This window comes from Trachemys scripta, chromosome 12 (genome assembly GCF_013100865.1).
Source record: "Trachemys scripta elegans isolate TJP31775 chromosome 12, CAS_Tse_1.0, whole genome shotgun sequence".
Classification (NCBI taxonomy): domain Eukaryota; kingdom Metazoa; phylum Chordata; order Testudines; family Emydidae; genus Trachemys; species Trachemys scripta.
The window spans coordinates 9,817,781-9,839,037 of record NC_048309.1 but is presented as its reverse complement, the minus strand read 5'-3'; the positions used below and the strand labels follow the sequence as shown (position 1 = coordinate 9,839,037).

General features: G+C 43.1%; 1 protein-coding gene across 4 annotated transcripts; it reads left to right on the top strand.

The window, feature by feature from the left end:
• Positions 1-7,655: 7,655 nt before the first annotated feature.
• On the top strand, positions 7,656-13,666 carry FAM217B (family with sequence similarity 217 member B). 4 transcript variants are annotated; one of them, XM_034787557.1, is made up of 4 exons: positions 7,656-8,165; positions 9,440-9,545; positions 9,651-9,736; positions 10,686-13,666. In XM_034787557.1, exons 1-4 carry the CDS (start codon positions 8,071-8,073, stop codon positions 11,890-11,892), a joined length of 1,494 nt encoding a protein of 497 aa, XP_034643448.1. In that variant the 5' UTR covers positions 7,656-8,070; the 3' UTR covers positions 11,893-13,666. The 4 variants fall into 4 exon arrangements, with proteins under 4 accessions (XP_034643448.1, XP_034643447.1, XP_034643449.1 ...); XM_034787556.1 differs by having other exon boundaries at positions 7,658-8,165; positions 9,434-9,545; XM_034787558.1 differs by having other exon boundaries at positions 8,043-8,160; positions 9,434-9,545.
• The last annotated feature ends 7,591 nt before the right edge of the window (positions 13,667-21,257 follow it).

Sequence of the window (21,257 nt, the reverse complement as noted above, 5' to 3'; positions counted from 1 at the left end):
GAGCATCCCCCCGACAGCCCAGACCCCCAGCTCCGAGCCCAGCCCCCCTGACCCCATCCCCGCCACAGCCCTGACCCCCAGCTCCGAGCCCAGCCCCTCTGAGCCGGACATCCCTGACCCCATCTCCCCACATCCCTGAGCCCAGCCCCTGTGAGCCGGGCACCCCCCAACCCAGAGCCCAGCTCCCCACCCTGCCCTGGGCAACAGCAGCACCACCCCCAGGCAGCGACAGCCCACTGGCACCAACCATCACCATCACCCAGCGACAGCCCATTATGTAATTGCAAATGTATACTTACCATTAAAGCATTTAATGTTTTTAAATAATGAATTTAGTGTATTTTCAAATTATTACAAATTAATTTTTGAATATATTTCACTGGTTATTTTTTACATTTCCAAATACACGTTACTAGAGTATTGCAACTTTTTTTTATGGAAGGGGCCCCCGAAATTGCTTTGCCTCAGGCCCCCTGAATCCTCTGGGCAGCCCTGTGCAGAGCTACGTTGCTGCTCCAGCCAGGAGACTGAATGCTGTGAAATATTGTACAGACACCGCCCCCCCTCCTCCCTCCCTCAAACTCTGCATCTCACATTTTGAATATGTAAAAGTGTCTTTTATCAGTTTCTATGTCTATATGAAATCACTGCAGCTCCTTTCTCTTATATAACGTGCTGAGTTGCTAACTCCCTCCCAGAGCCCACATGTCTGCACCCCCTCCTGTACCCCAATCCCCTGCCCCAGGTCAGAACCTGCACCCCTCACTCAAACTCCCCGTAGCCTGCAACTCTCCTGCACCCCAACTCCATCCCAGAGTCTGCACCCCAAAAAGGGCCAGATTAACCTTTTGTGGGCCTGGTGGGAGGGGGTCAAATCTCTAACAGCAAGAAGGTTAAATGCACACTGGGACTCAGAGGGGTGTATGGGGAGGGAGCTGAATGCTAAACTGTCACATCTGCAGACTTAGAAGTCTTTATACTATTCTATAGTTTGTCAGCCTTCTAAAATAAATTAGGGCTGTCAAGCGATTAAAAAGATTAATCATGCAATTAAAAAATAATCGAATACCATTTAAATATTTCTGGATGTTTTCTACATTTTCAAATATATTGATTTCAATTACAACACAATACAAACTGTACAGTGCTCACTCTATATTTATTTTTGATTACAAATATTTGCACTGGAAAACAAAATCTTTTTCAATTCATCTAATACAAGTACTGTAGTGCAATCTCTTCATCATGAAAGCTGAACTTACAAGTGTAGAATTATGTACAAAAAAGACTGCATTCAAAAATAAAATAATGTAAAATTTTAGAGCCTGCAAGTCTACTCAGTCCTACTTCTTGTTCAGCCAATCGCTCAGACAAACAAATTTGTTTACATTTGCAGGAGATAATGCTGCCCGCTTCTTGTTTACAATGTCACCTGAAAGTGAGAACAGGCATTTTCATGACACTGTTGTAGCCGGCGTCACAAGATATTTACGTGCCAGATGTGCTAAGGAATCGTATGTCCCTTCATGTTTGAACCACCATTCCAGCGGACACGCGTCCATGCTGATGATGGGTTTTTCTCGATAACAATCCAAAGTAGCATGGGCCGATGCCTGTTTGTTTTCATTATCTGAGTCAGATGCCACTAGCAGAAGGTTGATTTTCTTTTTTGGTGGCTCAGGTCCTGTAGTTTCTGCATCAGAGTGTTGCTCTGAAAGCATGCTCCACACCTCATCTCTCTCAGATTTTGGAAGGCACTTCAGATTCTTAAACCTTGGGTTGAGTGCTGTAGCTATCTTTAGAAATCTCGCATTAGTACTTTCTTTGCATTTTGTGAAATCTGCAGTGAAAGTGTTCTGAAAATGAACAATGTGCTGGGTCATCATCCGAGACTGCTACAACATGAAATATATGGCAGAATGTGGGTAAAACAGAGCAGGGGACATATAATTCCCTCCCAAGAGTTCAGTCACAATTTAATTAACACAGTATTTTTTTTTAATGGTGATTAATTTTTTTGAGTTAATTGCGTGAGTTACCTGCGATTAATCAACAGCCCTAAAATAAACTGATGCAGTGTTAGTAATTAAGTGTATAATGCTCCAGTCAAAAGTGTGTGTCTGTGTGTCGGAGAGACCTTAATCTAAATATTAAGTAAAGATATGAAATGTTCAATAAAAAGAAAAATAAACCTTTCATATCTATCCCTCAACACACCATGATAGAAAGGGCTAAGTAATAATGTCAGTGCAGTTAAGCAAGGTTAATTCTTTTCTGGTAATACTCATATGTGATAGGGTTTGTATTTGTGGGAAAACTACAATGGGTGATCCCTGAAACTTAATTTGTTACAATGCAAATGCTCAGGGCGAGAGTAGGAGTGTGGGGGGTGAGGGCTCTGGCTGGGGCTGGGACTGAGGTGTTTGGGGTGCTGGAGGGGCTCAGGGCTCAGGCAGAGGATTGAGGGTGTGGTGGGGGGGTGAAAGCTCTGACTGGGGGTGTGGGCTCTGGGGTGGGGCAGGGCTGGGGATGAGTTTGGGGTGCAGGCAGGCTGCTCTGGGACAGGGGCCAGAGAGGAGGACTCCCCCCAGCCCTTTCCCTGCTGGCAGCAGCAAGCTCTGGGAGAGAAGTCCCCCTTTCCTGCCCCCCCAGCAGCACTCTCACCCCCACCACTGTCACTGCATGTGCTCCTAGGCAGTGGCGTAGCCAGCTTCTCAGTGCAGGGGGAGCAACCATAACAAAGGCGCCCCCCCCCTTGGCTCCTCCTCTGGCCACGCCCCTCCTTGGCTCCTCCTCCAACTGCTCCACTCCCCCCCTCCTTGGCTCCTCTGGCCATGCTGCGGCCATGCTGCATCTCCCCTCGGAGGGGCTCGGTGGGGGGGGCGGGGGAAGGGGGGTGGGTGGGCGCTGCTCGCTTCCCCCTGAACCCCCCTAGCTACGCTATAGCTCCTAGGGTCCCTCTCAGGTCCAGGAATCACCCTCGCCTCCCCCATGGTGGGTGCCGGAGGGTGCTGCGTGTGCCTCCTCCCCTGCTGTTGCCCCTGACTGTAGCCTCACTGGGGATGAGGGATGGGGCTGCCTCCTTGCCCAGCATGGGGCAGGAGCGGTGACTGTGGGCGGGGGGGAAGGAGGGTTGTGCTGCTGGAGGTCCCATTGGAAAATGAAAGGGTCTGAGGGGGAAGGGCAGGCTCAGAGTCAGTCTGCCCTGGCAGTCGAGATGGGGGGCGCTAGGATCCTGCGGCAGCAGTTGCTGCAGGGGAGAGACAGGGACTCTCTGCTCTTTTTTTTTTTTCCTCCACCATTTTCTGCGCCCCCTCCCCGTCCTGGCTTTGTGTGCCCAAGGCAAGTGCCTCACTCGCCTGGCTGTTGTTATGCCACTGATGGGTTCTTTCAAGTATGGCAGATGTACTCGTTAGACAAGCAAGACTAGTATGAATAATGATGCTATAAATAAAATGTATTACAGTTTTTCATATTTTAAAATGTTCTAAAACGTTTTAAATCTTCCCCAGTTTCATACAAAAAAAATAATTCAAGCCCTGGTAGGGAAGGGTGAGATAGCGTGAAGTTTCCCTTTTAGTGGGAGCAGCACGTGGCTGGTGTTTTGGCCAGCTTTGGCTTTTGTTAGCTGTTTTTACCTACTGTGTTTTATTTTGTATTTTTCTTTTATGTAACCCTTCTGCCCATCTAAGTTGGCAGCAACAAGGGCCGGGTTCTGTATCTAGGGGTTCCGCCACAGCCTTCACCACGAGCCAGTCCCTTCCTGCCGTCCCACAAACTGCTCCGCTCCGCTCACCGACCTGTGAGCCACTCCAGCCATCCCCACAAACAGCTCCGCTCGCCGTTCCTTGGGCCACTCCAACCGGCCCCGCAAGACTCTGCACCGCTCGCTGCTCCTCCAGTCATCCCCACAAATTGCTCCGCCAGCTGCTTAGCAATATAGCTACAGGCTCCCCCATTAGTTAATACAGCACTCAGTGATCTCAGCTCTTAATAACTTTAGCTCTTTTGTGATTTCAGCTCTTAGCAATGTCAGCTCATAGTAGGGGAGCCCCAGTGCTAGTGCACCATTGGCCCAAAGTGAATTCAGCTCAGCAGCCTGTAACTAGACTCCTAATAGAATCAAAATTAGCTCTGACATTCAACAGTGGAGACAGGCAGTAGTGCAATTGGTGTTTCAAACCCTCAGAAAGGGCCAGACCATCACATACAAACACCTGTCCCCATCCTCTCTCAATTCACTGGGTTTTGTTCACATGCCCCTTGTCAAGCAAGTGCTACTTAGGTACTGGTGAAGGACTCACTCAGTCCTTCTGTCATACAACAGTTCCACTGGCCTTGATTCACAGAATCAGGGGAACAACACTTTATTCTTCCTGCCCCAATAACAGAGAAAACTGGGGATCCCACACCAGCTAAAGTAACCACTTTCAGTTGCTGTTGTTTCATGCCAGGCGAGTGGGTGTGCCTATGCAAACAAGATCAGCCCCAGGAGTTCTTTTCCTCACTCACCATAATTCACCACCAGATGCCAGGGTAGAGTTCATCCTGACTCTGCTTACATCTATAATGTATTTTATGTGCACTTGTGTGTGTTCTTTTTGTCCTAAGGCTACCATTGCTGGTACCCCAGTGGGAGCCACCTCCATCTGCAACTTAAACTTTTAAATAAAAGCTGTGCAGCTGTGCGCTGTGTCAAAGACAACTCCTGTGTCAATTGCCTGTCTTTTACAATTGTTCCTTATGGGGGCCCACAAATATGTCTGGCGCCGAGCCGACAAAAAGCTAATGCAGCCCTGCACTGTGGTAGCACCTGGGAGCTGCAGTCCTGGACCATTGTGCAAGGCAGTCTATAAACAGAGCAAAAGGGCTGGCCTTGCCCTGCCTCTGAGAGTTTAGCATTTGTTCATTGATAGATTTTTCCAATAACAATTTCAAAGCTAGTAGAGGAACTTGGATGTTGCTTTGCAGCCATTTTTAAGTTAGGTACCTTCCCCTCACTGATTTAATAAATAATGGCAGGATCTCCAGATCATCAATAGGTTCTGCTGGTGTCCAAAGGCTCCAATTAAATTTGGGATGCTTTCTTTTTAGATGCTGCACAAATACAAAGTAATTCATAGTCCCTGCTATGTATTTAACACTTAAAAGCTGTGTATACATTTACTCTCACAAATGAAAACAATAAAAGATTGCAAACAAAAACGTAACTTATTATTTGTATTAAGAGGACAGGTGTGCAAGGATCTTCAGGTGGTTTCTGCCCTGAAGCACTTACAGTTTAGAAGTTTAAAATGACAACAAAGGCGGGAGAGAACAAATTATAGCAAAAGGAGAGGAAACGGACAAGTTTAAATACACATGATCATGTAACTCAGTTCAGTTTTAAGTTTACATTTCTTATAGTTCACCTCTTACAGGCTTTGTGGCAAAAGTGAATTTTTGGGAGAGCTAAACCAAGTTTTTCAAAAGCGACTTGATTTTCCATGGCTCAGTTTTTGGGGGCCAACTTAAGACTGATTTTCAGAGGTGAGATTTCAGCACTTTCTTAAAATCAGGCCCCTTTAAGGTGTCTCAAGTTGGGCATTCAAAAAATGAAGCACCCCAAATCACTAGCCACTTGGGCAAATTTGCCCATGTTGACTTGAAAAATAGGTTGTAGAAGAGTGTTCCAGGCATATTTGTAGAGATGGTGGGTGCAGAGGTGTTTGTGTGTGCAGATTAAAGGATGTTGACGATGTCACTGGCAGAGCAGAAGGGGTAGAGGGAATGTGACAGACTAGTTAAGGACATTATTGACTGCCAACATAATTGGCATGAATTAACAAGGGGATGAACATCCACAGTTACCATTGCTACACCGGCCTGATGCCACTGGAAATTCTGTATTATACTAGGAGAATCCCTAGCTGGCCACTTAGATCAGCTTGAAGGCTGCTTTGTTGACTGGAACTTCAAAAAGTAATTTTACTGGGAGCAAGGATCTGGTCCTAATTTTTTGTAATGAGAGTAATTCAGTTTTTCTGGTGGGACAGCTATGGGAAAGAGACAGACACAGACAGAAATCAGGCTAGGAATATTACTTTTAACTGAGCAGTCCTTCCCAACAGAATGCTCATCATTATACCTTTATAGAGTACCATTTAAAAAATTATTCCCCTCTGGAATACAATTAGAATTGAGACATTCCAAGTAAAATGTAATATTTAGTAAAAGTAACAAAAAAAGTTGTCACTTTTAAAGCAAAGTGATTCAAAATTATCTGAAGGGTGAGACTTGTCAAAATTTGCTCCCTGGGGGGGATAGGGCCAAGAATAGATAGAGGATGCAAAATCTGAGATGTTTCGCTTTATCAGAAATCGCATCCCTTGGCAGGGCGGAAGACAAGTGGTTGAAGCAATTGCGGAAGGATGGCAGAGAAACATATCAGAAATCACATCCACTATGTGTCCTCTCTCCTGGTCCAAGGGATGAGATTTCTAATGGAGAAGAGCAAAATGTTTAAGAAACTGCATTTTGCTACATCAGAACCAACGACTGGTGAGAGGATGGGATTTTGGAATTGGTTGTTTATCACCTTCTGGAAATTACATCACCCCTCTCTCTTTATCCCTAGTCCAGAGAATGCAATTTCAAGGGGATAAGAGAGAACAGCCCATAGACTGCTCTAGTCCAGGCATTTTCGATATACAATTCAGATTTAAAATTGCAATTTTGGAAGAAGGAGCAAAAATGAAATGGATGTAGTGTTAAAATTTGCCAGTGTCTACAAATATATACAACAGGGGTCCGCAATCTTTCAGAAGTGATGTGCCGAGTCTTCATTTATTCACTCTAATTTAAGGTTTTGCGTACCAGTAATACATTTGAACGTTTTTAGAAGGTCTCTTTCTATAAATCTATTCTATAATATATAACTAAACGATTGTTATATGTAAAGTAAATAAGGTTTTTAAAATGTTTAAGAAGCTCCACTTAAAATTAAATTAAAATGCAGAGCCCCCCCGGACCGGTGGCCAGTGAGTGTCACTGAAAATCAGCTCGTGTGCTGCCTTCGGCATGCGTGCCATAGGTTGCCTACCCCTGATATACAAGGTCTATGAATTTATTTATTTTTTTTTTTTACAAAAGGGCAGCTCAAAGGGAAAGCACAGGTGCCTGATCACCTGTTCTTGTTATTGTAAAAGTTGAGATACCCATATAGGGTGACCAGATGTCCCGATTTTATAGGGACAGTCCCAATTTTTGGGTCTTTTTCTTATATAGGCTCCTATTATCCTCCACCCCGTCCTGATTTTTCACACTTGCTATCTGGTCACCCTATACCCACACCCATTGGCAAATGCGACTCAGCTCCACCCAATGCTTCTGTGCAAGAGGAAGTTAAATCACCATGGAGTGTACAAAGGGTCACTGTGCCAGTGCTGCTGTGCATTTAAATGCAGCCCTCTGCTTTTACAAGTGATCGTGCACGGCCATGTTTGTCAACAGATTCCCAGGGGTCCTCATGCTTTGGGATGGTCCTGGCGCAGCCGCCCCTAATCCAGGGTATGCTAGTCAGGAGTGACTGGCAGGCTGTGCCTGATAAATATAGCAGCAGCAGCAGCTGAGCTTCCCATAGAAAAGTATGCGTATCTCCCTGCTGTCCTTGACCCACAATGCTTTGCAATTCTAATGGCCAACCTATTCCTCAGGGAGGAAGGGGGTGGGGGCACTGTGCTGCGCTCCATTCAATAACCCCGGTAATGACAGCTCCACAAAGATCAGCAATCCGAAGATGAATAATGCAGCTGCTCCTTCCGCAAGCTTTGGGGGAGGGAAATCTTGTTTTCCAGTACAGCTGGCTGGCTGAGTATTTTTATCCTACGGTTATGAAAGATTATATCACGTGTTTTATGAGGGGAGTGCATGGTGTTTGTTTACTGCATCCATAGGATGTGGTGATATTTAATTCCACTGCACTCTGCCTTATACGCAGAAAAGGTTGGAGTCCTTTGTTTAAGATTGTGAAAAAATGATGTAAAAAAAGAAAAAGGTGTAACTTGCAAGTACTCTTTAAAAGGAATAATAATGGGACCGGGCATTCAAGATTATCCCTTACTACTGCAACGAGGGACAATGAAAAAGGACAGCCAAATCCATGAAACCCACAAAGGAATGGTAATGTAAGGAAATTATTTTCTATCTCTTTGCTAGGGAAATATGTAGTTATTGCAGATTAGTATCTAACTGATTGTGTGACTCAGTGGGCTAGCCAGGTTGTCATTTATTTCCTCTTCATTTACCTATTTGTTTATTCACAACGAAACAGATGATCAAATAATTTATGTGCAGGTCACAAAGTTAGAGGTGATTGTTTCCATGCTGGGGGGACTGGGACTTGCTTTCATTATTTTATAACCCATTAAAGTGGCAAAACATCATTTTCCCAAACAAAACGCATGGTACTGACTCCAACTAAAAATGAGTACTATGTATTGACAGAAGTGAATTTTACTACAATCCATCTGAAAGCAGACGTGGAGGTAAAATATGATTGCTGTTTTGAAGTGACATCTTCAAGCATTCTTTTTTTAAAATAAGGTATAGTGCTCCTGTGCAATGCAAATACAACTTTTCTTATTCTTAGAGAATGCATTATTTTAATATGTTAAAATTTTTTTTGGGGGGGGGGGTTCTTAATGTGGCCCCAGAGAGAGTCTGATTTATTTAAGGGAATACTCTCTGGTATATAATATCAAATTGTCCAGGTCAGTAATGCATATCATTCATTTTGAATGTGTGGGGGATTTTTTGCTCCTGATTTAAGCACCAACCTGTAATCACGCAAAACTGTGAATTTTGCTTTGTACCACTGTTGTTAAATAGCTTCTATTAATATTGTAACAGACTGCATATTCTGAGCCAAATTCTGCTTACATCCTCATGAGTAATCCCTGGAGCATCACTGGCACTATGCACATAAAAAAGGCAAACAAGATTTGGCTTGCTATATTCTTAATACTGCATATTATTATCATTACTTTAGTTGTATTGTGGAACCACCTAGTCCGAGTCATGAACCAGGTCTTCATTGTACTATGCACTGTGCAAAACAATAGCAATATGGTTAATTACTGATGTTTGTAAATTGCTTTGAGATCCTTGGATAGAAGGTGCTATAAAAGTGTGAAGTATTACTGTTGAAATATCTATTTGTGAGTTAAGCACTTATGTGGCATGTACATTAAAAGGGACCACCAAATATGCATGAAAAAGTTTTAGTGAAGCATAAATGAGAAATCCCTTAAATCTAAGGAACACTTAAGTATAATTGTGACCATCTCTTTCTCGCCCCCTTTTTAAAATGAATCTGCATTAAAAATCTGTACCGAAGCTGTGATTGTAATTAAACAACAATATACTTGACAATACCCTGTTTATTTATTGCTAGTTCCAGTGGTGGAAAGGGACATCCAAGTACCAAAGGACTAGAGAAACCACTTTCCCCTGTGAGACCTTCTCCCAGCAGATTAAGCAAAAGTATTTTAAATACCACCAAAAAGGTAAATCAATTCAAATCCTTTGCATATATAAAAATGTGCTTACATTTTATGTCAGATTTTTCTTTATTACAGTTTTAGATACACATATTTACATCTGTTTTCTAGACTTTCCGTTGCACCCAGGATGATAGTCAACCAAGTTTTCTTTACAAGGAAAGAAACAGGCTAGATGAGGCTCATCAGCAAAACAGGTAAAGTTTTTTATAGTGTCTGTCTGATGTCCATGGATTTTTCGAAGCTGCACATAAGTCTTCAGGTGAAATACTGGCTTTGAAGTCAATAGAAGTTTTGCCTTTGATTTAACTGGGGCCATGATATCACCCTTCATGTTCAGTTATTAGGAACACAGATTTAAGTTAAGTTATTGGAATCTTGTTATCCTACCTCAAAGAGCTTTATAGTCAAAATCAGATTTGAATGAAGTGGGAGACAGTGAGAAAAAAAAAAAAAAAGTCAGTTGTATGTGTTTATAAAGACAACATTTCCCAACAGGAACCACACGCTTACCACCATTATTTCCTGTTCTAAGCATAATTAAAAACCTGATCTCTCCCGTTCACCTCATTGTACCCATGGGCAAATGGTGGGTAATGTCTGTATTTACTGGTTTAGGAGCTAAGAGCAGAAGTTTTCTGTTTTTTAACCATTTAACCACACAGAGGGCTAGCTCCTCAGCTGGTATAAATTGGCAACGCTCAGTTGAAGTCAAGGGGGCTACATCAGTTTACACGAGTTGGTGATAGGGCCCGGAAAGCCTAGCTATTTTATTTGCTATTTTATTTCTGTCTCAGATCTCAACTGACCCTTCTTGCAAGAGCCTGCCTTTTCCTGCAGATCCAAATTTGCTTCCATATATTCTACACTTTACATATAAACACGTTGTAAGTGATGTGCATCAAAATGGTCAAACCATTAAATGGGAACTTAGGCAAGTTTATTTCTGCAAATTAAATATTAATGTCATCTCATTCATAGATTCTCAAGTCATACCAATTCTCTTATCTTTTATTTTCAGTCTTTGACTCATCTTGTGGACACAACTGGGGCTCCAGAGGTTGTGGAGTTAGCAAGCCCTGGGGTAGTTGGAGTTCCAAAAGGGGTTAAATGATCTAACTGTAAATGCTCTCTCTTTTCATGTAGAATGATGAGTGTTTGCACATCACTGTACAAAGTACGAGGGGCAAAGAAGGACCTCACAGAAAGAAAGCAAAGTGAATCTGGACTACACAGAATCCCTTCCAATTTGAAGGGGAATTCACAAGGTGGCTCCAGTAGGGCAGAAGATGTTCTGATGCAAAGATGTAATTCTAATCAAAAAGGAGAATCTCAAAGAAGTCTTGGAGAGCATGTGACTGAAGCTGTCGGTTGCACTTCTAAATATCCAGGGACCTCTGTGAATGAGATGTTTCTTGACTTTCAATCAGTGAGAATTATTCAAGAGGATGCTGCTGAGGACAGTGCCAGTGACCTTTCTGACTCAGAAAGAATTCCCATTCCTCCTTCCCCCTGCACACTGCCAGAACTCAACCTCAGAGCTGAAGAAATTGACCCAGCATGTTTTGAACACCTCTTTGATGCAGGGTATAAAGAATCAATGTATTATTATCCTGACTTCCTCCCACCTCCTTTCAACTCCTGGGACCTGCAGCAGCTGGCAATGTTTGTTAACACGGAGTGTAAATCGGAATCTCGACCACAACCAGCAGGATTTATTGAGAAATATATCGATCGGCTTTTGCAGCTGGAGTGGCTGCAGGTACAAACTATACAGCACGAGAAAGGAAAGACAGCCAAAGCTAGGCCTCAGACGGCTCCTAGTATCGTTCGGACCCTAAAAAGCCCTGGCAAAGGCAAATCATTGCATAGCCCTTCGCCTAACAAGCCGTTAACTCCCAAAGAAAGTGTGATAAAGCTCCCCACCAGCCTTTCAGGTCACAGAAGAGATGTACACTGTGAAGAAAATAGCCAGTTAAATGCATATCCAAGTCACTCAAAAGTTGCTGAGGTTATGGGTGGCACGTCATCCCCACAGAAACATGCCTGTGAAACGAGGAATGAGATGAAAAAGAGGTCAGCCACCAAGCCGCAACTTCTCAATATGCAGCCCTGTGCAAGCAGCTCTAAGATTCAGGATGTTGGTATTCAGGATATTGGTAACATTAGACCCCTCAAACAATGTCCCAAGTTCCATAGTTCAGCTGTCCCCACCCAGGGGCAAAAAACACAGGCATGTTCAAATCTGAAGAAGAATGGAAATGCTAATAATTATGTTCCTTCCAAGAAACCAACAGGGGACAGGAAGTTAAAAACAAATGGTGTGAAGCAAACATCATGTACATTTAAATAATGAAGAAGAATTAATTAGTAATTTGGCAATGCAATGCTGACTGCTGGAGTGTGGAGGGGCCATGGTTTTTCCATCAGGAAATCCTGTAGAAAATTGTTCTTGCTGCAAATTTCTGCACATTTAAGTACATTGGACCTTAAACTAGCAGGGCCAACAGGGAATATTTTTCTCTGAAGACAAATGTCTTCCACTGGTCTTTACTCAAAGCGTAGACACTTGCTTATATAAGAAGATTCTAGCTAATAAAGTTAGGAAAACATAAAATGTCTGATTTCTTCTCACGCTGACACCCATGTAACTTCATTGACTTCAGTGGAGTTACTCCTGATTTACACTGGTGTATGTGAGAGGAGAATCAAATCCATACACTCTCCATTGAGCAGACACACACGTATGCCATATAGGGTGAGACAGATTTGCTTTTCTTTCTGGTGGAGAAGAGTTTAGTTGATTTTATAAGAGAATGGAACTGGCCAGGCTCATCTATGCAAAGTTAAAGTCTCTGATTCTTGAGGGAAGAGCACAAAATCGGACTGTTTGGGGAGCAGAGAATATTTTGAAGTAATCTTCTGAGTCAGAAGAGATTCTACTAGTTAAAATCATACCACTGCTAAAGGACTGACATCCGCTTATCTGGTGATAGGCCAAGGATATGGCCTGAATATTTTTATACAGCTACCTTTGTTGTAGTCTTAGACCATTTTCCTTAAAGTCCACCTTGTAGGTCTTGCTGCTTTATGTCATTTAGAAGGTGACCCTCTTACCACTATTACCACTCAAGCAAGAGATCTTGGAGTCATCCTGCTTAGTTCTCTGAAAACATCTGCTCAGTGTGAAATGGCAGCCAAAAAAAGCGAATAGAATGTTAGGAACTGTTTGGAGAAGGACAGATAAGACAGAAAAGATCATATAATGCCACTATATAAATCCATGGTACTCCCACACCTGGAATACTGCATGCAGTTCTGGTCACCCGTAACAGCGTGCACTCACCTCTCGTGAGCACCCCCTTGGCCGAGTGCACACGCTTTGATTGTTCCTCCTCTGGGATAGAGCAGCACCCCAGGGCTCCCTCCCTGGAGACAATGTCTTTGCCCCCTTGGGGCTTCCTGGCTACAGCTCTCCATCTGGGTCACTATAGTTCAGTTCCCCCTCTGGGGCACCTCACTGTCCAGGCCACTTCCCCCCAGTGGCTAATGGGGGATGAGGTGAGGGAGACCCAGGCCCACCCATTAATCCAGGTCCCAGCCCAGGGACCCTGTAGATTGCAGCCATCCGCTGTATCCCTTTAACTATATTGCAAGGCTTCTCTAATTCCCTGAGCCACTTCCCCACAGCCCTGCACTGTCTTCACCCTTACCTCAGGACCTTGTCCTAACAGAGTCCCAGCAACCAGCTCATGGCTCCTTCTCGCTCTCCGCAGCTTCTAGCAGCGCTGCCCTGTCTGGGGTCTGTAGCTCTGTCAGCCAGCCACATATCATCCACACTCCTACAGCTCCAGCAAGGAACTGATCTTCCACTGGCCCTGCAGCTTTTCTTATACGAGGCTGCTGGGCCCTGATTGGCTGTATCCCACACAGCCACTCTAGGCACTTTGGAGGACCCTCTCCACTGCCCTTTTTGGCCTTCCACAGCCACAAGACCTTCAGCAGGGGACCTCAGAGGGTTTGGTATACTCCGTCACATCATCCCATCTAAAAAAAATGTTAGAATTGGAAAAAGTACAGAGAAGGGCAACAAAAATGATTAAGGGCACGGAACAACTTCCATATCAGAAGAGACTAAAAAGACTGGGACTGTTCAGCTTAGAACAGAGATGACTAAGGGGGGATATGAATCATGATAAACTTCTATAAAATCATGAATGGTGTGGAGAAAGTGCATAAAGAAGTGTTATTTGCCCTTTCATAAACAAGAACCAGGGGTCACCCAATGAAATTAATAGGCAGCAGATTTAAAACAAACATAAGGAAGTACTTCTTCCCACAGTGCACAGTCAACCTGTGGATCGCGTTGCCAAGGGATGTTGTGAAGGCCAGAAGTATAACTGGGTTAAAAAAAGAATTAGATAAATAATGGAGGATAGGCCCATCAATGGCTACAAGCTAAGATGGTCAGGGACACAACCCTGTGCCCTGGGTTCCCCTAAGCCTCTGCCTGTCAGGAGCTGGGACTGGATGACAGGGGATGGATCACTTGATAATTGCCCTGTTCTGTTCATTCCCTCTGAAGCCTCTGATACTGGCCACTGCCAGGAGACAGGATACTGGGCTAGATGGGACTACAGGTCTGACCCTATATGGCCATTTTATGTTCACTATCTTGTGATTGGGCCCATTAGCTTGAAAGCTCCTGTTCATTCTCAGCTCCTAGTGATGGCAATGGAGGTTGAAGTTACTGAATAGCTTTCAGGATTGGGCCCACAATGGTTTAGAGAAAAGATGCATCTCTTCCCTTTTTTTCAGTAAAGATAAGTTTCTTGTGAGACAGCAGCCTGGTTTTGTCTACATAAAACCACACTGTTACAAGTGACAGTATTTGGATTCAAACAACCCTTGAAAATATTTCCCCCCCAAATGTTGGAAGCAAAATTAAGCCCAGTGGAGTAATGTTACCATTTCCCAGGAGCAGGAATGAGTTAAAGCGCAGCTACTCCAAACTTCTCACTTCAATCAGCTCCTCTTTCATAGCTTTAAAAAGAGGATGTGACTGTCATGCTGGTGAAAGGGGAACTGACAGCCCTAAGGAATGAAGTTATTTGTCTACACATCATGGGCAGTGAGAGTGGCAGCCTTCCCCTTTCAGCCCTCCTCCCCAGGTCTGTCTCCCGTGTGGTAGTTCAGTGTTTCAGACCATTCTTCCCTCTCATTGCTGGGGCTGCCCTTTGTGGCGGTGACTTTCGTGACACAGACACCTGTCCCTGGGAACTGGAGTCTGTCTTTTTCATATCTTTCGTTAGTGTGATTTCTCCTACCTGGTCAGCAGGGAGAGATGACAGTTGTTAGGAACAAGGTAGCCCAAGAATTATGGTAATTACACATTTATTTCAATTTCTAGACCAAAGACACAGAAGTAACCATTGCCCTAAACCTTTGAAGTTACTGTGTCTTGTGGCACTGCTTTCCCTAACTCTGAAGAATTTCTCTGGCTAAAACAAACTGATCAGCGGACAGAAAAGATGGTAGGTTTGGTGTAGCATTTTTCTAGTCGGTCGGGGACAGCTATGGATTGATTTTATGGTTACTCCTTCCTTGTCCAGAATGTCCCACATAAAATGCCTGAGGAAACCGTCAGGCTCATACATATGGCATCTATAACGATCTCTTAAGCCTTTTGTGTTGCCTGAACCTTTTCCCCTCTCCCAATAATTTATATTCAAGGCCCTTTTTCCAGCCTACTCAGAACATGTCTGAGAAACTGACAACTGTCTGATTGTTCTGTTGTGATTTCCTCTCCCTCTTCCTCTCCAACAAACTTTCTAGATGAAACTTCTGTACTTTCTGATCAGTCCCACCTCTCCTATGAGGTTTGAAGAATAAGGAAAAATGATGGATCCCATTAAATTGTGATTTTCAAGCGTGCTGAGCTCTGCCGCTCCCATTGAAAATCAGGCCACTGGGGAGAGGGTTTACATGGTGTGTTCTGCATGCTTTCTGCTGAAGCACCAATACATTTTTAGTCCCTTTTCAGTCACTTATATGCATCTCCACCTACTGTCCATAGCACTGTCCTGCAGTCCACTCTACTTCACCTTGTTTGGGTTCCAATTTCAGGAGTGGGTGAAATTACTCCATATAGTGAAAGCTGCTGTAATGTGGTGCAGTAAGTAACTCTACAGCCAGGATCGGGCACTGTTTCAGGACCATGTTTGGGTTGAAGTGTTTGTTTTGGGAGAGTGGAATTCTGTGGGAGACAGGAAAGTAGAGAGATTAGTGTAACAGCTACCAAAGAATTGAAGGATGAGATCATCAGCTGGTGTAATTCCAAGCCAACGGAATGACACAGGCAACTGAGGATATGGCCCCGCCTTTTCAAAACAAAGAAGAAAATATTTATATAGCAGACGCTAATCTTCTGCTCCAGGGACCAGCATCAGAGCTGTTACTTGACATATGACTAAGTCATGACTCTTTGTAGTTCTTGCCTATTATGGTTTTCATTAAGAAGCTGTAAATACAAGAGAACAAATTAAGCAATTTAAATTATGTTACTATTGATTGAACTTGCTATGTAAAATGCTGAATTGTTTCTTTTTCATCATGTGCTGCCTGACTTCAGCTCCATAAACTTTTATAGCATGTATTTATATGTACTTTGGAAATATGAATGCTCGTAAAAGTAGTAATAAAATGGTATATTTTACTGTACATTCAAAATGAAGTCATATGCTCAGGAATAGTTTGAGTGATTTTCAGTGTTGTCTTCTAGTCAACTCTAGGCTAAACATGTGTATCTCTGATAGAATGATGGAAGAACATCACTTTAATATATTGTATTTTTCCATTTTTAATAATCAAACATCAAATTTATCATGATTTGGAATATTTTACTAAGGTGATTTATTGCAAGTTTAGATAACCCAAGGTTTTGACTCTTTATTGCCTACTGAAATGAATACTCTTAGGCTTGGTCTACACTAAACCCCCAAATCGAACTAAGATACGCAACTTCAGCTACGTGAATAACGTAGCTGAAGTTCGAAGTACCTTAGTTCGAACTTACCTCGGTCCATACGCGGCAGGCAGGCTCCCCCGTCGACTCCGCGGTACTCCTCTCGTCTAGCTGGAGTACCGCAGTCGACGGCGAGCACTTCCTGGTTCGACTTATCGCGTCCAGACAAGACGCGATAAGTCGAACCCAGAACTTCGATTGCCAGCCGCCGAATTAGCGGCTGGGTGTAGACATACCCTGAGGTTCCATTGTAAATGTAGGGAGAGATTCTGCTTCTAGGTAAACTGGTATAAACCTACAATAACTCCTTTATCTTAAATGGAGTTACTCTGAGTTCAAACTAAACAGAATTTGGGCCCCAAATATTTTTAAGCTCAAATATTTCCTTAATTACATTACTAATAATATCTCAAATTATTTACATGTAAAAATGTAAAACCAATTTACTTTTTTCAATTTGTAGGTGTGTTTGTTTTTTCTGCATTTCCCTCATGTTGCACAATGAAATTAGCTTTTGCTTATGGTCAGTTTCCCATCAATTTAACATTCAGGTACTGATGTTCCAGTCTAGTAGTCCCTGCTTTTTATTGTACTAACCCCTTTGTATAAATATGATGGCCTTGTTGAGCTACTGCTACCCATCTCCCATCACTTGGGCACGCTAACCAGCAATGGAGGTCACTTGGGCATGCTAACCAGCAATGGAGGTCACTTGGGCATGCTAACCAGCAATGGAGGTCACTTGGGCATGCTAACCAGCAATGGAGGTCCAAATCCCAATCTTTCAAAATTTAGTGTACTCTGGGATTTGAAGTTCTCTAGAATGTAACGGGCATTGTAGGTTAGAGGGCACACAGCTAAATGGGAGTGGGCAGTGGCAGTGCTCACTACAGAGTCTGGAGATTATCATTAAAATTGACAGGGAAGATTGATGCTGGTCGAGGGGCTAGGGAGAAGAGGAAAATGGTAACTGGCACAGTGGAACTATTTGGTATATGGGTACAGTTGCCCAAAATGTTGGGAACCACTGCCCATGATCACAGCTAACAACAATCACTTGTAACTCTGTATCCTGCATCAGCCTTCACTCCCCTAATTACTCTCCACCACATAGGAATAACACTGTCTGGGCTTGATCCAAAGCACATTGAAGTCAATGGAAAAAATTCCATTGGCTTGAATGGGCTTTGGATCAAGCTTTATATCATTAATATTGCTTAGATATGGCCTCAGTCCTAGAAGATGTTGAATACCTGCTACAAGGTGCTGAGTGTCGTCCATTCTTGTTGACTTCAGTGGGAGCTGAAGGTGCATAACATCTCACACCAGAGCATGTCAACAACCTGAGAAAAGGCCAGAACATCTCATGAGGATCTATATGCAAAGAAAATCCTCTATGCATGGATCTCCTCCTTCTCATGTGGAATGAAGGATGTCAGATGCCTTATCAGTGACACACACACACACACACACCCCTCTGCAGGGAATTGACTTGGAAGTCATTACAGCCTGGAATAAAGACTGCTCCCACTATAGAACCCGTACTCAAGAGCAGGGGGTCACAAGAGAGGAGCACGGTACTGATAGAAGAGCAGTGGAGAATAACATGGAGGAGATGTAGCACCAGCATGGAGTCAGAGAGCATCTGTGTGAATGTCCCTCTATCTCCATCATATTCAATATGGGACTCAAGGGATACATGCAGAGGGCTTGGGATAATCCCATCCTCCCTAGCGGAATGATCTCATTGATGTTTTCTTCCCTCTGACCCCATACTGTGGGAATTTATTTTTTTATAAGATAGAGGAGCGACTTGGCTCATAAATAGTACTGCATATAGGATCTGAGTGTAACTTTAATTCATCCTTGCGAGCTGGACCTGTCATATAAGAAAAATGGCCACAAAACAAGTACTGTAGCCCGTATATATATCCGTCAATAACCTGGCTATTTTTGCCCACTTAACTTCATATTTCCTAAATTTTACCTTAAAAATCAACACCCCTGCATGCTCCATTTGTATGTGATGATCATTGCTGTTTCTGAGGCAATTTACATCTTGACACTGTTATTTCAAGGATCTCGTACTAGCTACAGAACTTTTTCATGGTGTTTTTGCTGAGAGGGGTTTGTAATATTCAGTGTACAGTGCCTTTTTCTGTGTCTGTACAATAGTTAAAATTTCAACCATGAAAAAATGCCAGAGATGTCGTTGAATGGGCTGATTTTCAAAGGCGCTGCACATCTGCAGCTCCCATAGACATGAGGGAGATGTGTGGGTGTTCAGGCTCTCTGAAAATCAGGCCATAAATGTGCTGTATCTGAAACAATAGTAATATATAACTTTCTGAGAACTTTGTAGCTTAGCTTCCTGTGTTTATCAGATGTTTGTTTTTGCTAGTAATATCAATAGGAAAACGATCTTGCTAATTCAATATATACTATTTATTTACATAAAGGTGTGATACTGTATCTTTGTCATTTTGATGTGTTTTTTCATCAGCCACAAGGTGGCGACTGTAAGTTAATCTTTTATTGACCTTCCGCCTGAAGAGACTCCAAATCAGTGGGAAGAATTTAGTTTCAGTATTATGAAAATGTGTTGATTGAACTTGAAAAATAAACTACCCAATCCAATGGACTTCACACGCTCTGTGATAGCCTCATGGATACTTAGGCCCTGATCTTGCAAGCAAGTTAAGTACATGGGTAAGTGTTTGCAAGGCATTAAAGCTGTTTTTTGGTGCCACTGCTAGGTGCGGACAAACTTGTTTTGGTTAATTTCAAACCCATTTGAGCATTGTGGGTTCAAAACTTCTGCCCAGAGTTTATATTATTTGGGAAAAAGAGAGCTAAATTATAACAACAACAACAACAAAATCCACTGGGCCTGATTAGTCTCTTATGCCAGTTTATAGTGTGGAGTTGTTAGTGACATATGCCAGCGAATTGAAAGTAAAATCAGACCAGCAAGTATATAATTCCTTGGTATATGCTTTGCATATTCCATTTACACCAGCTTAGATTGATTTGGGGGTGGGGTCATATAAAGCTCAAGCTTCACTTACGTAGTAAAAGTGTTTTGTCTCTTAAAACTGAGTCATTGTTGACATGTGGGGAAAGCATGAGGGTTAGAATGTAGGCATGAAAAATAATTGTAAATTCAAAACATTTTTTTCACATCCCCAAAGCAGCTTGAGCTGTTTGGAAAAGTCCACAAGATTTACCCAATCCTTGTTCTTTCTACTACTGTAAGTAGAATGACCAACCATTTGTTCCTAGGTCCAAGCTCCTGAACCCTTTTTGATGGAAGCATTGGGGAAGTGTGATTTTTTTAGTATCTTTTGCACAAGATTGTAAAACCAAATTTTGTGTATGTGTGTGTGTGGGGGGTTAATAAGTGCTTACTGCGATGTAACATCACCTTTTACTGACTCACATGCCATGCAAGCTGTCAGTCCCTTCCCAACCTGAACTGACAATGATGAGTCAGATAGTGGGAGCTGCACAATACAATTTTTGCTGTGTTAGTAATATTTTTAATTAAGATGCAAAGCTCATTACTGTGAATCCTAGCAGAGTGTCTGCTGATTGCAACCCAACATCGCCTGCTAGTGTCCAAAGAGAGGACAAACACCCAAAATGAGAGACCAACGAAACAGGAAGATTTAAATGAGGTGGAATTAATTTAATATAAAGAACAACGGGCCAACATTTGTGCTTATTTACATTCTGTATTGTTCTACAGAAGTCACATATGCCAGGGCGCACAAAAGGAGTTAAGTGTTGTGATTCGGAGCATCACAGCACCTAATGTTTAGGTGCCTAGAAAATACCTGTGATTCACAAAGCCTGAGTCAGGCACCTAGACTCATGTACAATGAATGGGGAGAGATAGGTGCCTTACACTGCAATTCACAAAAGCCAGCACATTAGGCAGGGAGCTGGCTAAGGTAGCCAGTGGGATATGTCCAGTTCAAGTCCCCCTCCACTTGACAGGGAGAAGGGATGGGCTTGTGGAGGAAAATAGTCTAAGGCCTAAACTTTGGTCAAGTGAACTGTATGTAGGGTTAGGTGAACTGTATGTGTGGCCTGGAGGAAGGAGAAAAGCGGGGGGAGAGTAAAAGGAGAAGGGTAGACAGAAATCATAAAAGCAGAACTAACTGTAAACATTATAAAAAGTAGAATTAACCTTTGTAATTAGATTATGATTAATAGATGTCAGGTGACAGAGCAAGAAACCGCAAAGGGGCAGACTGTGAAAAACAGGAAAGCTTGAGAACCACAAAGGGGCAGACTGTGAAAAACAGGAAAGCTTGTTAAGCTATATTCCCTTTTTTGGGGAATGTATTCCAAATATGGCAATAATGTTGATAAGAAAGTATGCATTACTTAATTGTGGTTTTATGCTATATAAGCTATTTGAAAATCTGTAGTCGGGGGGATTGCTAGTTCACTGGTACCCCCCGTGCATGCATGAAAATAAAAAGGCCTCAGGCGATTCTGATCCAAACACAACGCGTGGTCATTTTTCCACAACAATCTTGGTGCCGTGACTCGGATCCACAGACAGTCCACCAGGCCAGGAGACCGCGGACTGTTCCCCTCCGAACCCAGCCGGCACTTGATAGGTGAGAGACCTTTTAAATCTCTGTTTGGGTTATCGGTGGAGGACTGCCCGTAGGCCCTGGGTC

Excerpts from the sequence above, each read along its gene's own strand:
- FAM217B (XM_034787556.1), top strand. The coding sequence starts at position 8,071 with ATGGGACCGGGCATTCAAGATTATCCCTTACTACTGCAACGAGGGACA. Across the intron at positions 8,166-9,433 it reads ACCCACAAAGGAATGGTAAT|TTCCAGTGGTGGAAAGGGAC; the intron begins GTAAGGAAATTA and ends ATTTATTGCTAG. Across the intron at positions 9,546-9,650 it reads TTTTAAATACCACCAAAAAG|ACTTTCCGTTGCACCCAGGA; the intron begins GTAAATCAATTC and ends TCTGTTTTCTAG.